The sequence below is a fragment of the Rissa tridactyla genome, chromosome 6 (assembly GCF_028500815.1).
Source record: "Rissa tridactyla isolate bRisTri1 chromosome 6, bRisTri1.patW.cur.20221130, whole genome shotgun sequence".
NCBI lineage: Eukaryota > Metazoa > Chordata > Aves > Charadriiformes > Laridae > Rissa > Rissa tridactyla.
Genome location: NC_071471.1, coordinates 24,453,944 through 24,471,002, shown reverse-complemented (window position 1 = coordinate 24,471,002; position 17,059 = coordinate 24,453,944). Strand labels below are relative to the sequence as shown.

The following is a 17,059-nucleotide window of genomic DNA, read 5'->3' as shown; positions in this document are numbered from 1 at the left end:
GGAATTGGATTGCTTAAGTATTCATGAGTACTGGTACATGCCAAAAGAACTATTAAAGCAAGTTATCACAGGTTGTATTCAAAGTAATTCTGACTTACTTTTTTTGATTATTGACTTCCAGGGAAAATCTTCATAATATAAGAGCAATTGGAAATTGATTAAAGAAAACATAAATATTTGTCTTCTGTTCCCCTTTCCCTTCCTTTATTTGGAACATATAAGTTACTGTAAAGCTAAGCAGTACTGGAAAACCATCGTGCTTTTCATATGCCAAAGTGAATATCCAGAGATGTGACGGTAAATGCAGAAAGCAAGTTGAAGACATGTATTACCTTTTCTATATTTGAAATACTCTTCTAATGGAAATTGGTAAAAAGTTTCCCAGGCTAGGATATCCCTGTGGTTTTCTTGCACTTCCCTGTGAAGCAGAGGTTATCTAACACAGCTGATAACAGGTATATTGATGGCCCTACTTCATTCCCAGAGCATGGAAAACATTTTTATGAAGAGTGAAATTGCTTTGGGTTTTGGGGTTATTTCCTTCCTGTGACTTTTTCCTTCTTGTTGTTCTTCATTTCTTTAAATCAAATTTTTTTTCACAGCACTGATATGGGTATTAATAAATCATCAAACTACACTTGTGGTGAGGCGCGTTTCAAAAATTGCCTATGGTGATTTAAGTTCTTTGGTAATCGTAGACTTTTTAAATTTTGAGTGTTCGTTTAGCTTATGATGCAAATGGTTATGCCTTTTCGCCTTATAAAAAGCATCCAAATGGATATCTTTCCTTCTTCAGACTGCCATGAATTTCATGAATATATGTGTGTAGTTTTTTTCATTTGTTGTTTGTTTTTTTTCTCTATTTCTAGATTATTCATTATCATGGTGTAGTGAAGTCCATGTTAGGCCTTGGTCAGTTATCTACTGTAATTACTCAAGTCAATGGAGTGCTTGCAAACAGGTACTATCAGCACCTAATACAACGTTTATTTGAGTAATATGAAGCTCTTGTGTTACAACTCTGTCTCAGTAGCCATTTTTCCTGCACTATCAAGCATTTGAGGCTTATCAAGCATATCCCATTAGCCATGTGAAACTAGGAAACTTTTAAGGGCTTTGTGTATAAATATATTTCAAGACTTTCAGAAATGTTAGTACTACTCTGCACTGTGTGCGGTGTTAATACGTGGTTTAATTTGTTAAATAGAATCTTTCATTCATTGTCTTGCATGTTACTTGTTCCATAGCTATTCTGTAGCCGAATAGGGTAAATGGATTGAAAGATGGACAAGGGGTGATGGTTTTAAACTAAAAGAGAGCAGATTTAGACCACATGTAAGGAAGATATTTTGTACAATGAGGGTGGTGAGACACTGGCACAGGTTGCCCAGAGAGATGGTAGATGCCCCATCCCTGGGAACATTCAAGGCCAGGCTTGATGAGGCTCTGAGCAACGTGATCTAGTTAAGATGTCCCTGCTTACTGCAGGGGTTTGGACTAGATGACCTTTAAAGCTCCCTTCCAACCCAAACTATTCCATGGTAATTTTTTTAATGTGCCATAGAAGTTAAATACACTAGTCAGAAATTGAATTTGTGGAATCGAGTTGTACAGCTATTATTTGTTATCAAGGCATATCATTTGGTTTTATTGAATTTTATGAAAGCTTATATTGAAGCTTATGTTGCTTCTTTTCAAATAAGAGAAGTTTTATATAAAGAACATTTGCTAATATAATACAGAGCTAACATACTGAGGGGGGAAAGGAAATAAATTGAGTTTCAGCATAGGCTTTTAATGCCTTCGTTTTCTTTTAACAGATCTGAATGGATTTCTGAATTGAACACTTACAGAGTGGAAGCAGCCTGGAAACTGTCACGATGGGATTTACTGGAAAATTATTTGGCTTCAGGTAAGTTATCATGATATCAAAATATGAGTAGTTCCTTGCATTTCTGTACGAGTCTGATCATCTTGAATCAAAGGTCAGCTACTGTAATTTTTTAATTTTAGGTTTTGCTGGGGAGAGGGTTGGTTCTAACAGTCTTCTAGACTTTTCGCAAATGTGTTTGATTGTAAACTGTGTAGTCTTTGAGTAAAAAATTTCAAGAGAGTGTAAGGCCAAATTTCTTCTGTGTTTGTTTTGGGGGGTAGATTGTGGGGTGGAATTATACAGTATTTCTAAAATTCAGTTAATTAGTTCTGAGAAAAACCTTATCTTTCCAGCACTATGTTAAGACAAATTAGCATGTGTGGATTAAGCTGCTTTAAGAAACAGAGTTTGAGAGGCTTTCTTTTCTCCCCAAAGATGTGAAGTCTACTACTTGGAGCGTCAGACTAGGACATTTATTATTATCAGCCAAGAAGAAAAATGAAGCAGATTTTTATGAAACACTCAAGGTTGTTCGAGCAGAACAGATTGTACCCCTTTCTGCAGCAAGCTTTGAAAGAGGATCCTATCAGCGAGGATACGAACATATTATCAGGTTTCTGACTTTCATGTCACTACCTTCAAACCCAGAAATCACATAACCAAGTATGCAGCCGCAAGAATTTTCCATTTCCATAAAAAATGGTACCAATGTGCATTTTCTGTCACCTCTCTTTTTTTTCTTGGTTGTTGTTATAGTTGGCCAACTGGAAATCTTTGATTAATTAGGAATTTATACTTATCCCTCATGAAAAATATTCACAATGAAACTGTTGGATATCGTCTTTCAAAATCGTCGAGCAAGTTTCAACAATTTAATTCCATGCTTAAAGTAGTAAGGCCAGTAACTCCGTTAACTTAAGAGCATTGCTTTCAATCCGTATGGTGGCATAGAAGCACTCCCTTCTTTTATCAACAAAAAGCTGTAAAAATTGAAACCCATCCCTTTCAGTAGTTTTACTTTTTCTTTTTTAATAAATTTTGAAGTTGGCTGTAGTAGACTAACAAGTGAATAGCCTTTTTTAGTGAAAAAGTCTTAATGCTTCCTATGCACTGTAAATGTATCCTTATGGTAAGCTACTGCATGAAACTAGCCAGTTGAAGTATATATTTCTTAATTACTTCTTAGTTCTATTTTGCGTTGGTAATTTTTTCATTGTTATTTAGGAAATGGAATTTGAGTATTGAGAAAGAAGTGTTTCAAAATAGTTTGATTTAGCTGTTGATCTGTGCTACTGGAAAGCCTTCAAACAGTCACTGCTTCTCTATCAGATATACCCACTAGACTTAGACTCTGCAAATCAGAACTTAGGCATTTATAAGCGCTCAGCTTTGCAGCTGTACAGTGACAGCTAATAATAATGGTATTTTTAAATATATGGAATAAGTTTATTGTAAAGGGGGTGTTTAAGTAACAATATATTGCCTCTAAAATGGTATTTGCTGAAAATATCAGACTTTTTGAGGAATTACTGCTAAAAGTAACATATAAAAATACACTTTCTAAGGATTGGCTTCCTTTCCAAGTGATCTTCATTGTCTCTGTGTTCAGCAGCTTAGTAAATGAATAGTGAGAAACTAACTAATTGTTTACAAATCCTTGATTTTGTGTGTTTGGTTTTGCTGCATTTTTGCTTTTAGAAGTCCTACTATTTGAAATTACTTACATGGCCAGCTTTTAGAAAGAAAATGGCAAAAGCTGTGTAAAACTTGCGTACATCTCAAACAGCAGCCAATTTTTAACATTTTTTTTTTTGCATTTATGTTGCTGACACAGGTTGCATATGCTGTGTGAGTTGGAACATAGTATTGGACCCATGTTTCAGCAACCAAATGGTGACCAGAGTAGAGAGTCTTTGAATTGGTGTGCTCGTATTGAAATGACCCAAAACTCTTACAGAGCCAAAGAACCCATTTTAGCACTGAGAAGGGCTTTGCTTAGTCTCAGTAAAAGGTGAGAACATGACTATTTCTTGTCTACATTGTATTCTCGGTAATATTCTGGTTTTCCATATGCGTGTTAGAAGAGAGACGATAAAACTCTGAAAACTTATATTGTAGACAAAAGTAGTCCTCTCCAGTATTGCATACTGTCAAAACAGAAGGGAATAGTGATGTCTGTAGGAAAGGTAAGGGAGAAACAAGGGGAAAGAGTATTTGTTTCTTGGCCTAAATGGAAAAAAGGTGAAACAGATGTATTACAAATAATTTTAAATGATTGCTATGTAGTATATAGATTATTGAGAAATTTTATTTGTGTTTCAACACATTGTGTTATTTACTTCAGATTGTAAAGTAGCATTCATGACTGAAATTTTTCATTTTCTGCAAAAATACCTCTGCAGCCAGGATTACAGTGAGCTTGTTGGTCAGTGTTGGCTCCAGAGTGCCAGAGTTGCAAGAAAAGCTGGTCATCACCAGACTGCGTATAATGCTCTTCTGAATGCTGGGGAATCTACACTCTCAGAACTTTACATAGAAAGAGCAAAGTGGCTGTGGTCCAAGGTAAAGAAAATAAAAATGGAACTTACTTTCTTACATGCAAGAAAATACTCTTTAGTTTTCTTCAAGAAAAAAAGGCGCACAATCAGTATATGTAAACCAAAAAATGTCAACTGGGACTATCAAAACATTCTGATTGAAGTTGAGCCACAGCAGTTTACCTCCAACTGCTAGTCAGCGCTTTTCTGTATCTGTTGACTTTTCTGTCAGCTAGGTATAAAACTGGTGGATTACCTGCCTCTGTCAAAGCAGGCCAGGCAAATTTAAATTATCTTAATAGTAGACCTTTCCCTACCTTAATAGAGGTAGGCAGCAAACATGGGAGCAATTATTGTGGTAAACCTAAAGGGACAACAATGCTGAGATAACAAGGGAATATAAGAAGCGTTTGAAGTCAGTAGTATACTCAGTTACCACAACCAGAATGGTCTAGAACATGCTCAGGGACATAGCTTTGCCTTAATAATGACTGTAAGATAAAAGTTTTACATCTCTCTTATTTAAAGTATATAAAACGTTTTCCTGTTTCCCTCAGGGTGAGGTTCATCAAGCACTCATTGTTCTCCAGAAGGGAGTTGAATTATGTTTCCCTGAAAATAAAGCACCGTGCAATACCAAAAATCAGCTCATCCACGGTCGGGCAATGCTGCTAGTGGGCAGATTTATGGAAGAAACTGCGAACTTTGAAAGCAATGCAGTTATGAAAAAGTATAAGGTAATTTGATATAGTAGTGTTAACAAGACAGTAGTTTTGAAAAATAATAATAATAATATATCCCTCAAGTAAACTATCATTATGCTCCTGATGATGTCAACCAAGGATAACATCAATGGGATTAAATGGTATCAATGTGTAAGAGGGAAGTAGTTCTTGTAAATATTTAACTACCTGAATTGGCTTTAATATAACATGTCAGTACAGGGAAGTCTACAATTTCCAGCAGTGGGAGCTAAGAATACCAAATATAACTCTTTTAAAGTAAAAAAATAAAAATAAAAATTCCAGGAGCATGGCTTTTTTCTTATGCATGCACAAATTAGAATTTCTCACTAAAATGTAGGCTATTCTAAATAGACAGCAAGATAACTTGATGACACATTACACTACTCTTCAGTGTTGCTTCTCTCTCTGGTAGTGACTTAAAACTGTGCTTTAAATATGCTTCCAATCTCTGAAGGACTACGAAAAGAAGCAACTGGTATGTTTTTCTTCAACAACGCAGCACTACACTGCTTCATCTTGCTATGCCAGTGAAATACTTGGTTGGCATTGATTAATATTACCTACTAAACTAGTAGTAGATGCAGATCTTTATACTTCCTTAAAAGTAGTATGTCTCCTATCCAAGTTTTGGCATTTGATACTGTTAATACTTACTGCTGCTTACTAATTAAAATACTTCTGTAACAGTCATTTAGAGAAAAATCTAACAGATGTATGAAATAATGGAAACTAATGAAATTTCGATTGATTATATTAAAATACTAAGCCTTAGAATTCTCTACTGTCTAAATATTGGCACTGGAAACAAGCCACTGTAATTAGAGAATGGATGTGCCACTTGCTAAGTTATTTCTTTTCTGATGTATGTCCCACGTTTTTTCCTACAAGCATTTAACTTGAGGCAATATTAAGATTTTGGAGCTACAAAGTTACGGTTAATACTTTTGTGCATGTGCTTTACACAAAGGTAACTAGAACAAGTTTCTTGAGAATCTTTTTTTTTGTTACCGTTTTATTTCTTAGTTTTAAATTTAGCATCCCCTCAAAAGTGATTATCTGTGTTTTATTTTGTTGCAGGATGTTACGGTTTTCTTGCCAGAATGGGAAGATGGACACTTTTATCTTGCTAAATATTATGATAAATTGATGCCGATGGTAACTGACAACAAGATGGAAAAACAAGGAGATCTGATTAGATACATCGTTCATCATTTTGGGAGGTTAGACCCTAGGGGAACTTTGCTTAGTTTCTATAGAAGGATGACTATCATACTGAAAAAGCATTTTATAGGAATGTATTGTCTTTCAGCAATTTGGACTGACTCAAATTTTTATGCAGTATTGCGAAACAAAAAGCTGCATGCGTCCTTTTGTTTTTATACCTAATTAATTTTATTTCTGACTAAGCAATTGCTGTCTGTCTTGTGTAAGACAGTTTTGATTTATAAAAACAAAACCTTGTATATTAGTAAGCTTTTAGTTGTTGCAGATGTATTAAAATACTGAACATAAATTTCTAAACTCCAGAATGGAATGTGAAACAAATAAGGATGTAAAGTCTGTAATGCTTCTAATATGTATCATTAACATGGTGTGATTTAAACATGTAATCACAGGTCTCTACAGTATGGAAACCAGTTCATCTATCAGTCAATGCCAAGAATGCTCTCTTTATGGCTGGACTTTGGAGCAAAAGCATATGAATGTGATAAAGGTAGAACATTTTTTCCCAGTGCATACTTCCTGTGTCATACTTCTGAATATATATACTTCTGAATATATTTATAGTAAATATACTGAAGTATATTTACAGTTCTTTATTTAGACTTATTGTCTGAGATTATACGGAAACAAATACTATTATTCTTTTAAATTACAGGGTGTTAATATGTAGGAGAGTATTAATTATTTTAGTTAAACCCTCCAGAACTTTTTAAAAATATATAATGAGATAACATTGTTCCTCAGGTAACTTAAGTCAATAAACAGATTTAGGGAAAATCCCTGTCACTTCTAAGTTGCCTCATGAGTAATGAGTAGTGGGTTTGTATACGCTTGCTACAGTAGAGCGTTATGCTCTAGGGCTTTTTGCCAATTTGTCTTGGTTCCAGTTGTAGAACTGAACTTTAAAAAGCATGTGAAACAACTACCATAGATGCATTTTGGGTGAGAGATTTTTGTACAAATGAAAATTGTAAACATTGCTTGCAGGTCTGGAGTGAAGCAGACAGTTGAGGCTCCTTGATCTTGACCTGATTCTAGGCACTTAGGTCAACTGAATTTGGCTCCAGGCACATCAGATGCTGCTTTCTCTGATGTTGATGTGCTACTTATGCTGGGCCCTCAGGTGCAGGGGTGGGGTTAGGAGCAGATGTGTGAATTTCATCCCTTGTAAAGACTTTTCTTCATTTCCTCTCCACTGAAGAACATTAGAATCCTGTTACTGGGGAGATACATGGAGTGTTTTTGTTTTGTTCTATGCCATTGCATCACTTTAGAGGAGTAATAGATGTTTTATTTTAACAGTCTAAGGAGAGCTTTTACAGTATTGTCTGTTTCATGTTCCTGTTGTCTGTGCTTGTTTATTTCCTCTTGTTCTGGTTAGTTAAATAGCGTATGCATTAAGTCATTGTATGCTATATTAAAAAGAACTTTACAGTAGGAGCTTTTACTTTTCCCTGGGTTTTTTTTTGATTTATGAAAATTATCAAAAAATATGTTTCTGTAGGCTTGATTTAAATGACTTTACATTTCTGATGGAAAAAAGGAGCATAATCTTGTCCTCTTGTGTTTTTCAGCTAGTCGTTCAGAACGTGTTCAAATGAAAAATGATTTAGCAAAAATAAATAAGGTGATTACAGAGCACACAAATCACCTGGCACCTTACCAGTTTCTGACAGCTTTTTCTCAGTTAATCTCCCGAATCTGCCATTCTCATGGTGAAGTCTTTGCAGTTCTGATGGTGATTGTTGCTAAAGTGTTTTTAGCCTATCCACAGCAAGCGATGTGGATGATGACTGCTGTGTCCAAGGTACCTTGATAAGTATAGCTACACCTTTATTAAGTTTGTAAAACTGTTTTCATCGGAGAGAAATGTGAATATGATCTATTTTATTTTAAGATTATAAGAAGGAATTGAGAGTTTCAGTTGATGTCATACAGTGTTGTGGAACAGGGTATCAATGCTGTCACTGCAAAAAATGTTATTGCAGTCTAAAGTTCAGATATTACAGTTTAAATGTTCCAAATTAGAATGCTAACATGAATCCTGACTTGTGTGATGTATTAGGAAAAGAAATTTGAATAACAAATAGCTGATGAATTGGATAGTTATGGACAACAGATTTTGTTGTTATTAGTGGTGGTATTTCCAGTTTTATACTCAAACAATCATCTCTGTGCCTTGATTAAAATGAGATAGATATAATACTTAGTGCTAATACTTACCTTGTAGTAAGGTCATTCCAAAGCAAATTGGAAAGCGTGATGCCTACTATTTCTTAAGGCTGGTGAAACAACATTCAGGATACACTGGCATACTCTTGAATATTGGCCTTTATGGGAGTTGTGGGACTCCCAAGGATGGCTTCAGAAAGTAATAACCCCTCCACACAGACGCACCAACTGTACCACTTTAGTACTAGTTCAAGTACCAAATTTCAGTTGGAAAACATCCTTCTCCTACATATGAAAAGCAATAAGTAGAGGAAAAAAAATATATTAGTTACTGGGGGAGGGAGGGTTGTGTTGTGTTAGGATTCTTTAATTGATTTGACTGTTGTTTAATAAATTTTAACCTTCCCTTTTTTTCAGTCCTCTTACCCTATGCGTGTCAATAGATGTAAGGAAATTCTAAACAAAGCTATTCACATGAAGGAATCTTTAGGAAAATTTATTGGAGATGCAACACGCCTTACAGATAAGCTATTAGAACTATGCAACAAACCGGTACTTACAAAAGTAAAAAAATTAATGCATGCAATAAGATTATTCAAAAATGTTATACAGAAGTTTCTTTTGATAACTTTCATTAGCCAATTTATTACATTACTGCAATTTAACAGAAACTACACTAACTTGTAAAAGATATTTTTTTTTTTTTTACTTAATAAAAATATTCCAAAAGAGTAGAAAATAGCTATAAATTGAGCATATTGCAAAATATTTCAGTACATAATGGCTCATTGTCATGTGCTTTCACGTATGATTCTTGCCCAGTAACTTTCACAGTGTTTTACTATAAAAGTAGGCTGGTTGTATTTTCATGAACAAATGAACTTGACAATCAAGCTATCTAAATAAATTCTTTCATTATCTAAAGCTATCTAAATAAATTCTTCCATTATCCTGTATTTACATTCAGAGTGGAAAAATGCATGTGCCATAAAGGCACTTTGGACCATTCCCATTTAATTTGAAATGTAATTTGCCATCTTTCATATTATCATAAGCATTTATTATTCTATTCATGAGTTAATGTGAAATAGCAGTAATATTTTAAGTGTTTATTGTTAAGTTTTGAACAATTTTTTTTGTTTTTCAAGGTTGATGGAAACAGCTCAACATTAAGCATGAATATTCATTTCAGAACACTTAAGAGATTAGTAGAAGAGCACACGTTTAGTGAAATTCTCATTCCCTTACAATCTGTAATGATACCAACTCTTCCTTCAATTCCTGGTACACATGCTAACCATGACCCTTTTCCTGGATGCTGGGCCTACATTGCAGGCTTTGACGATACGGTAAGCCTTGAGTTGGCACCTCACTTTAAGCTTCATGTTAAACAAATGCAAATGTATCTTAGTTCCCTAGAAATGGAGGAGTGATTAGGAAACTTCATAATTACTTTTGTGGAAACTGAGTGGCTTCTGTGGTAATAACCTGAGACAGAAATGGCTTCTTGGTACTTAAAGTTTTGGCCTGAGGTTGATAATGCTGTAGCACCATGGAGGTGCTAATGTGATTGCTTGCAGTGATTTATTACAGTTAGATGCTTTATTTTTACATGATCGGATACAGGTGTTAATTTAATTTTTTCCTTAGGTGGAAATTCTTGCCTCACTTCAAAAGCCAAAAAAGATCACCTTAAAAGGTTCAGATGGGAAATCTTACATTATGATGTGTAAGCCAAAAGATGATCTAAGAAAAGACTGTCGGCTCATGGAATTCAACTCCCTTATTAATAAGGTTTGAGTTAGACAATCAGACGCATGATACTTATTGACCAGAACAAAATGCTGAATACCTAGCAAAAAAACCCCACTTGCCTTGAGATAAAACTTACTGGAAGAAAAGTAAACTCTTGCAAAATATCTTATTTCAGCTGAAATAAACAGCAATTGAGAATTGGTAACTTCTTACAGACTTGTGAAAACAATAACAAAATATATCATTTTGCCAAAACAATTGCTTATTCCAGCAAAAATATACGGGAGAATAAACAAATAACTGCAGACTTTCTGCTGTCATGCTTCATATTTCTTGTTCAGGATTTTCTAACATTTTAAATGAGAAATAGGTAAATCTACCTTTTCATACTAAAAGTGTTGCCATATTTATTTTAGTTATATTTTGCTTCTCAGCAATATGCTGAAAATGTACCATGTTTTCCATGAGGTTAAAGCAAATTATATCATCTCTGAAATGCAAAAAAAAATTATTTTAAATACTGCTTTTTAGGGACTTAAGCCATGTACAAGTTATGCAGTTTGACTATTTTATTGCAAAATTCTCTTTTTCATTTACTTTGGAGAATGGATGAGCATTTTACTTGCATTTGACCTACTGCAGACAATGAAGCTTATAATTCTAAATTCTAGATTGTGTGATTGGAAAATAGATATAGATCAAATGATTAATGTTATTGATACATTTTGATCCTATCTGTGTTATCTATTAATCTCATTTTTCTTTTGTGAATAGTGCTTAAGAAAAGATGCTGAGTCACGTAGGCGAGAACTCCATATTCGAACCTATGCGGTTATTCCATTAAATGATGAATGTGGCATAATTGAATGGGTGAACAATACTGCTGGTTTAAGAAATATCCTGATAAAACTTTATAAGGAGAAAGGTAAAGAAATATACTAGATTATTGCAATATTTTAATTTATTTTTTTAAAGGCCTGTATCTTTATTAGTAAATGAGACAAACAGCAAGGATCAGACTAAATTCTAGGAAGGTGCAGTCACGTGTATTTTTAACTATCTGCAATATATTATTATTCATATGTGTGGTAGACGTACTTTTAAATGGAAGAGATTGGTGCTTGCAATAAACAAATTCCTTATGAGAACTGATAACACAATCACAATTAATACATTCTTTTATACAATGATGTAAATCATTTCAGCAGCAGTGCCAGCAGCATGGGAATGTATGTACAGGACTGAATAACAGAAAAGACTGGGGACTTTTTCTTTCTTCCTAGGGGAAAAGATCAGATTTCTTTTGAATTTCTTGTTAACAAAACAACTTTCTGGTCAGTGCAATAAAATTTTTGGGGAAAATTTCACACATTATCTGGATGTGTACAGGCATCTGGAAGTTAGAAACTCCAAACTTCTCAGTTGAATATAATGAATGGCTTTGTTGGGGTGCGGGTTTTTTTATGTATGTGTGTTTCCCCCCCACTCCACCCCATGGCAACTGGTAAAACTGATGGCTTGTTTTTCTGTTTTGTTTCACATTATGATTTTTTAATTTACTTTCCAGTACCCCACCACCCACATGTTCTATGGGTTATTTTCCATTTGTTTGTTTATTTCAACTTCATGGAGATGTTTATCTTCTGTAAAATACCATATTGTAGTAGTACGTATAACGCTTTATATTTGGGGATTTCTTTTGTTTAATTGAGGAGGTCTGTTACAGGTATCTATATGACCGGAAAAGAACTGCGTCAGCATATGCTTCCAAAGTCAGCACCTTTGTCTGAAAAGCTAAAAATGTTCAAAGAAGTCCTTCTGCCTCGTCATCCTCCTCTCTTTCATGAATGGTTTCTTAGAACATTTCCTGATCCTACTTCATGGTGAGTGACTGGGATTGGGCTAGCTCAAGAATATCTACTTTGTGTATTTCACTAAACGTTTATGATACTACTGAATAAGACAGATAACCCAAGGAAGTGACCGAGACATATCTGATTCTTATTTCCGCAGGTACAACAGTAGGTCAGCCTATTGTCGTTCTGTTGCAGTTATGTCAATGGTAGGTTACATACTTGGTCTAGGAGACCGTCATGGTGAAAATATCCTGTTTGATTCTTTGACTGGTGAATGTGTGCATGTGGATTTCAACTGCCTCTTCAATAAGGTGAGAAATGCCACTTGCTGAACTTGCTCTTTATTTTACATGCATGTAAGTTATAAATTTCTACTGTTGTGGTTTTTTTCCCCCCCCTTTTTTACTTTAACATGTCTGTTGGGTTATTTCTCTCACTTTGTTTCTTATTTATACTCAACAAGCAGTCTGGGATATATAAAGAGTATGTGATTGTTCTATATGCTGCATTAATGAAAGCCAGCTTTTTGATTTAGCCGATATCAGATAAGCTGCTGTGGATACACTGAAATAGCCCAAATTTTAGAGTGTTTGTATTTTGTGACTGTCCTCTACCACTCTCCGAACAAAGCTGTAATTACTACATTCAGAATTCTGCTGCTGTGAAGAGTTTGTTTTTTCACGCAAAAATTCCAATGGTTCTGTAAAAATAAACAGCAGAAATTGCAGCCAGAGTGGGATTTGGAGTTTTGGTGTTTCTGTTGAAAGATGCTTTTGGAGTGGGACATGTGCCCTTCTTAATTCAGATAAATGAGGTAGAGAATACTGTTAGTTTTATTTCTCCTGCTTTCTTTTTAGTAAGCCTAAATGGTCCTACATAACCCTTGGTTAAAAAAAAAAAAAAAGAAATTTTTTTAAGCTGACGGGCATGTTATAAAAGAAAAGTTAGCATTTTGACTACAGAGACTACAGAGTGGCAAAATATATTTAGAACAAAATTGTATACTCTGTATTAGTGTATTAAAACAGGGAAAAAGAGGTTATTTGGACATTGCCATCCTTTATTCACTGTAATTTCCCTTTAGCAGCTGAGGAGGACTGTGATCTAAACGAACATCTCTTGTCAGCTAAGCAACTGCCACGGACAAAGATGGGGGAAAAACTAAAAACAATGCAAATATTAACCTTTACTTTAATAATGCTTAAAATGCTTAAGGCATACTCTTTTTTTATCAATGTAAAGGGCGAAACTTTTGAGGTTCCGGAAATCGTTCCTTTTCGTCTCACTCACAACATGGTTAATGGAATGGGTCCAATGGGAACAGAAGGTCTCTTCCGAAGAGCTTGTGAAGTCACCATGAGGCTTATGCGTGATCAAAGGGAGCCTCTAATGAGGTACGGCAACTGGTTTTGCTACAAACTCTGAAAAAGCTGTCTGTAAACTCTGAAAAAGCTGTCTATGGTCTAAACATCTGAAACAGTAACTGCTCGTGAATATGCCAGTTCCAGCACATGCCCATCATGCAGCTCAGTCATACTATGCCATGCAGTTAAATATAAAACAATGTAAATACTCAGCAGTAACTTTAGACTCCTGGCAGTGTTCTTGTTTTGCAAATTAAATGTATCTTGTATATCTTCTATGTATCTTATCCTTTTCTTTTTTTTTTTTTTTTATTTTTAATTTGTTTAGTGTCTTAAAGACTTTTCTCCACGATCCTCTAGTGGAATGGAGTAAGCCTGTTAAAGGGAATACAAAAGCACAGGTGAATGAAACTGGAGAAGTTGTCAATGAAAAGGTTAGTTGAAAACAAGCATAGCATAAGGTATTCAAATGTCCATTATAGTTGCAAGTTATGTATTTTCAAATTGAAAGCTTAATTTCCTTGCTTTTTCTTTCGTTTAAAATTCTGGCTATTTCTTCTTGATTATCTCTGTGTTGATAATTTTTATCCATAAAGAGACTATTTTTATTGTTAGAAAATGTAATTTATCTACTAAAGAACCAAACAAAATAGAGCCTATAATTCTCGTATTAGTGCTACTAAACATCAACAGAAGCAATAGGATAGGTGAGGCTCCCGCTTCCCTTCACTCTGACTGTTGCACAGTCCTCCAGATTTAGAGTGATGGTAACATCTGGAGTCCTTTCCATGCATATTTTTGTGCTTTTCATGAGTGAATGTTTATTACTGAATAAATACGTGCCTTGTTACATGTCAACAGTTCATTAAAATTAGGCTTTCATATGTACTGTTTCTTTCGTAGCTGCTGCTAAGTACTACATTGTTCATCCAAAATATAGCTCGCACAACCTTTAATATTTATTCTCCTTCCCCTTTGCAAAAAATCTGATTATCCCTTTTTGCTTTAAAAGGAATATTTAGTGAAAATAATTATGTGTAATAGCAGATAATACTTAGGGAACATTGATAAACGCAGCAACTAAGACAAGGACAAACCACAGTACTGAAGCTGTGTTACAACAAAGAACTTAACTGAGCTATTTGAGCACAGAAAATCTCCTGGTCTTCAAACAATTACTAACCAGGCTGTGTCTACATAACCTTTCTTTTAGTTACAGGACCACCCACATAGAAGTATATGTTAACTGTTTTTTCTGGAGAGGTGCCAATGTTATGCTTGAGCTTTAAAAGAAAACATGCAAGTATAATTGGTATGAACTAGCTACACTAGTGGGTCTCAGAACAGCTCATTTTGAGTTGCTCGGTACAGCCTATTATTAGACTTCTTCATTTTTCAGTTGCCTATAATTTTGACCCTATAATTTTGGCCTAAATTTTCGAGACTAGTTATCTTTAATTTTATCCAGAATTCAAAGAAACAAGCTGGAGAAATTTTGCATTTATTTGAAAGTAATTGTACAAAATAAAGCTTTCTAGCATTTTGAAATACTTGTTTGCATAGCTTTTTCAGTCTTCTATGGTAAATTTTATCTGTTAAAATGTAAGGCAAGTAGGGCAAAAGTTATAACTTGTCCAATAATCTATCCATTTTAAAGAGTGATGTTAAAAAGTGAGTATCCTTTATTTTCAGAGTAACTGGTGTAGATGTCTGGGTTTGATATTAAATTAGCATACAGATTTAAAATACATCCTAATAAATATTTTTTTATTTTTAGAAGTGGAAGTTGATGGATAGTAGCAATACTAATTTTTTTTTTCCTTTTTCTTTGTTTCCAGGCCAAAACCCACGTACTTGATATAGAACAACGGCTGCAAGGTGTGATTAAGACTAGAAACAGAATAAAAGGATTACCCTTATCCATTGAAGGGCATGTTCATTACCTTATTCAGGAAGCAAGTGATGACAACCTGCTCTGCCAGATGTATATGGGCTGGGCTCCATATATGTGAGATTTGTTCACTTTGGAACAATACCATTTACATGTGATGTAGCTATAATGTCCTTGAGAAGGTATTAATCGGCGATAACTGGTTACTTCTGTTGATTTCTTATTGTAAGCAGGAGAACAGTCGTATGATCAATCCAAACTCTATGTAAAATGTACAATACGCTTACAAGTGTGTTATGAATACACTTGCAGGTGTGTAAGGTGTACAGCTTATGTTTTGTATACATATAGAAGGCAGTACTTAGGAACTGCTTAAAAACTAGACTCTGCAAGTTTCTTATGTACATAACTACTCTTACTATTTGAAAAATTTTCACAACATTGAAAGAATGCATGCCAACTTTATAAAGTACTGTATATTTTTGTAAAGATTTTTCTCATTCAGCTTACTTGTAGATTAGAAAATCTGACATTAAAGTTTTACATTCATGTAAAATGTTTTTTTTTTTTTCAACTTTTTCTCCTCATAGTCAGAAGGGTTTTCTAAAAAGAATTAGTATTTCTTTTCAGCAGTAGTCCTTGAATTTTGGTTTCCTTTGACTTTCTTCCACACGGCCTGGCTATGTCTGGAAAAGGGTTTGGGATCTTCAGTCTTACCAAGAAGAAACTGGTAAAGCGTTACAATGTTTTAACAGTTTCCTTAGCCCTTGCCTGCTGTGCTAAGAAATGCTGGTGAAGGAAATGATGCAAAGCTGCCTCTCTGAGAGTTCTGGATGGGCTTCTCTTCGCTCCCCTGTAAAAATTGTGGCTACAGCAAGTGTTTAGTGTTTTTCAGACTCCATTTCAGAAAAAGTGTTTTGACATGGACAAGAGTAGTCTAATGAATTATGTTCAGAAGGTGTATGCTAACAGTAATGCTTACTCCTCTAGGCATCCGAACTGTAGGGAAAGGTAGGAAAATTATACTTGTTTACCCTACAATAGGATATCATTAGAATTTTTGTACAGTATTTTTATGTTTCTGCAGTTGAAGACAAACAATCCCATTAGTTTTTGGTCACAGTGACGCTGTGTCATGAGACAAGTTTTAGTTCAGCTGAAATCCAGACACTTTGCAGAGTAAATGTAATATAGGTTTACAAGTGGTTATAGTGGTTTTGTTTCTCTGGGAAACTACCAGGTAATGTTCCAAAAGTGTTGTCAGTGTCATAAATCTGAAGCTTTTCCCAAGTGAGGTCTCTGGAACCTGCTATGCTCTTTCCTGTTGCGGCGGTCCCTTTTGCAGGCTCTCCCCTTACACAGCACAGAGCCTCACCGGCAGCTGCTGCGCCAGATATCGCCAAGGCAGTTACCCAGATCCGCTGCCCGCAGCCGGCCCGGCCGAGGGCACCGAGGCGCGTCACGGGAGCTGCGCCTGGCCGGAACAGGGGTGAGCGGCCACGCTTCAGGGGCTAGCGCTCCGGGCGGCCCAGGCACCGGTTAGGCCCGAGGCCGCCGGGCCCGCCCCGCGCCGCCGCTCTCTATGGTCGGCGCGGGGCGCTCTGCGCGGCGCTCGATGACGCGGGCGGCCCGGCTGTCAGC

The 17,059-nt window shown here is 35.4% G+C and overlaps 1 protein-coding gene across 3 annotated transcripts in view; it reads left to right on the top strand.

The window, feature by feature from the left end:
• The window catches only part of ATR (ATR serine/threonine kinase), a 42,196-nt gene extending 26,233 nt beyond the window's left edge, over positions 1–15,963 (top strand). For 2 of the 3 annotated variants that reach the window (XM_054205747.1, XM_054205749.1), the window contains 18 exons: positions 870–961; positions 1,821–1,912; positions 2,309–2,486; positions 3,708–3,884; positions 4,276–4,435; positions 4,968–5,147; positions 6,234–6,376; positions 6,773–6,870; positions 7,955–8,187; positions 8,970–9,116; positions 9,701–9,901; positions 10,203–10,346; positions 11,082–11,232; positions 12,034–12,190; positions 12,321–12,474; positions 13,406–13,557; positions 13,856–13,961; positions 15,366–15,963. In XM_054205747.1, coding sequence (XP_054061722.1) covers positions 870–961; positions 1,821–1,912; positions 2,309–2,486; positions 3,708–3,884; positions 4,276–4,435; positions 4,968–5,147; positions 6,234–6,376; positions 6,773–6,870; positions 7,955–8,187; positions 8,970–9,116; positions 9,701–9,901; positions 10,203–10,346; positions 11,082–11,232; positions 12,034–12,190; positions 12,321–12,474; positions 13,406–13,557; positions 13,856–13,961; positions 15,366–15,539 — 2,739 coding nt within the window. In that variant the 3' untranslated portion in view covers positions 15,540–15,963. The remainder of the gene's footprint in view (positions 1–869; positions 962–1,820; positions 1,913–2,308; positions 2,487–3,707; positions 3,885–4,275; positions 4,436–4,967; positions 5,148–6,233; positions 6,377–6,772; positions 6,871–7,954; positions 8,188–8,969; positions 9,117–9,700; positions 9,902–10,202; positions 10,347–11,081; positions 11,233–12,033; positions 12,191–12,320; positions 12,475–13,405; positions 13,558–13,855; positions 13,962–15,365) is intronic. The other variant, XM_054205748.1, reaches the window with a different exon arrangement.
• The last annotated feature ends 1,096 nt before the right edge of the window (positions 15,964–17,059 follow it).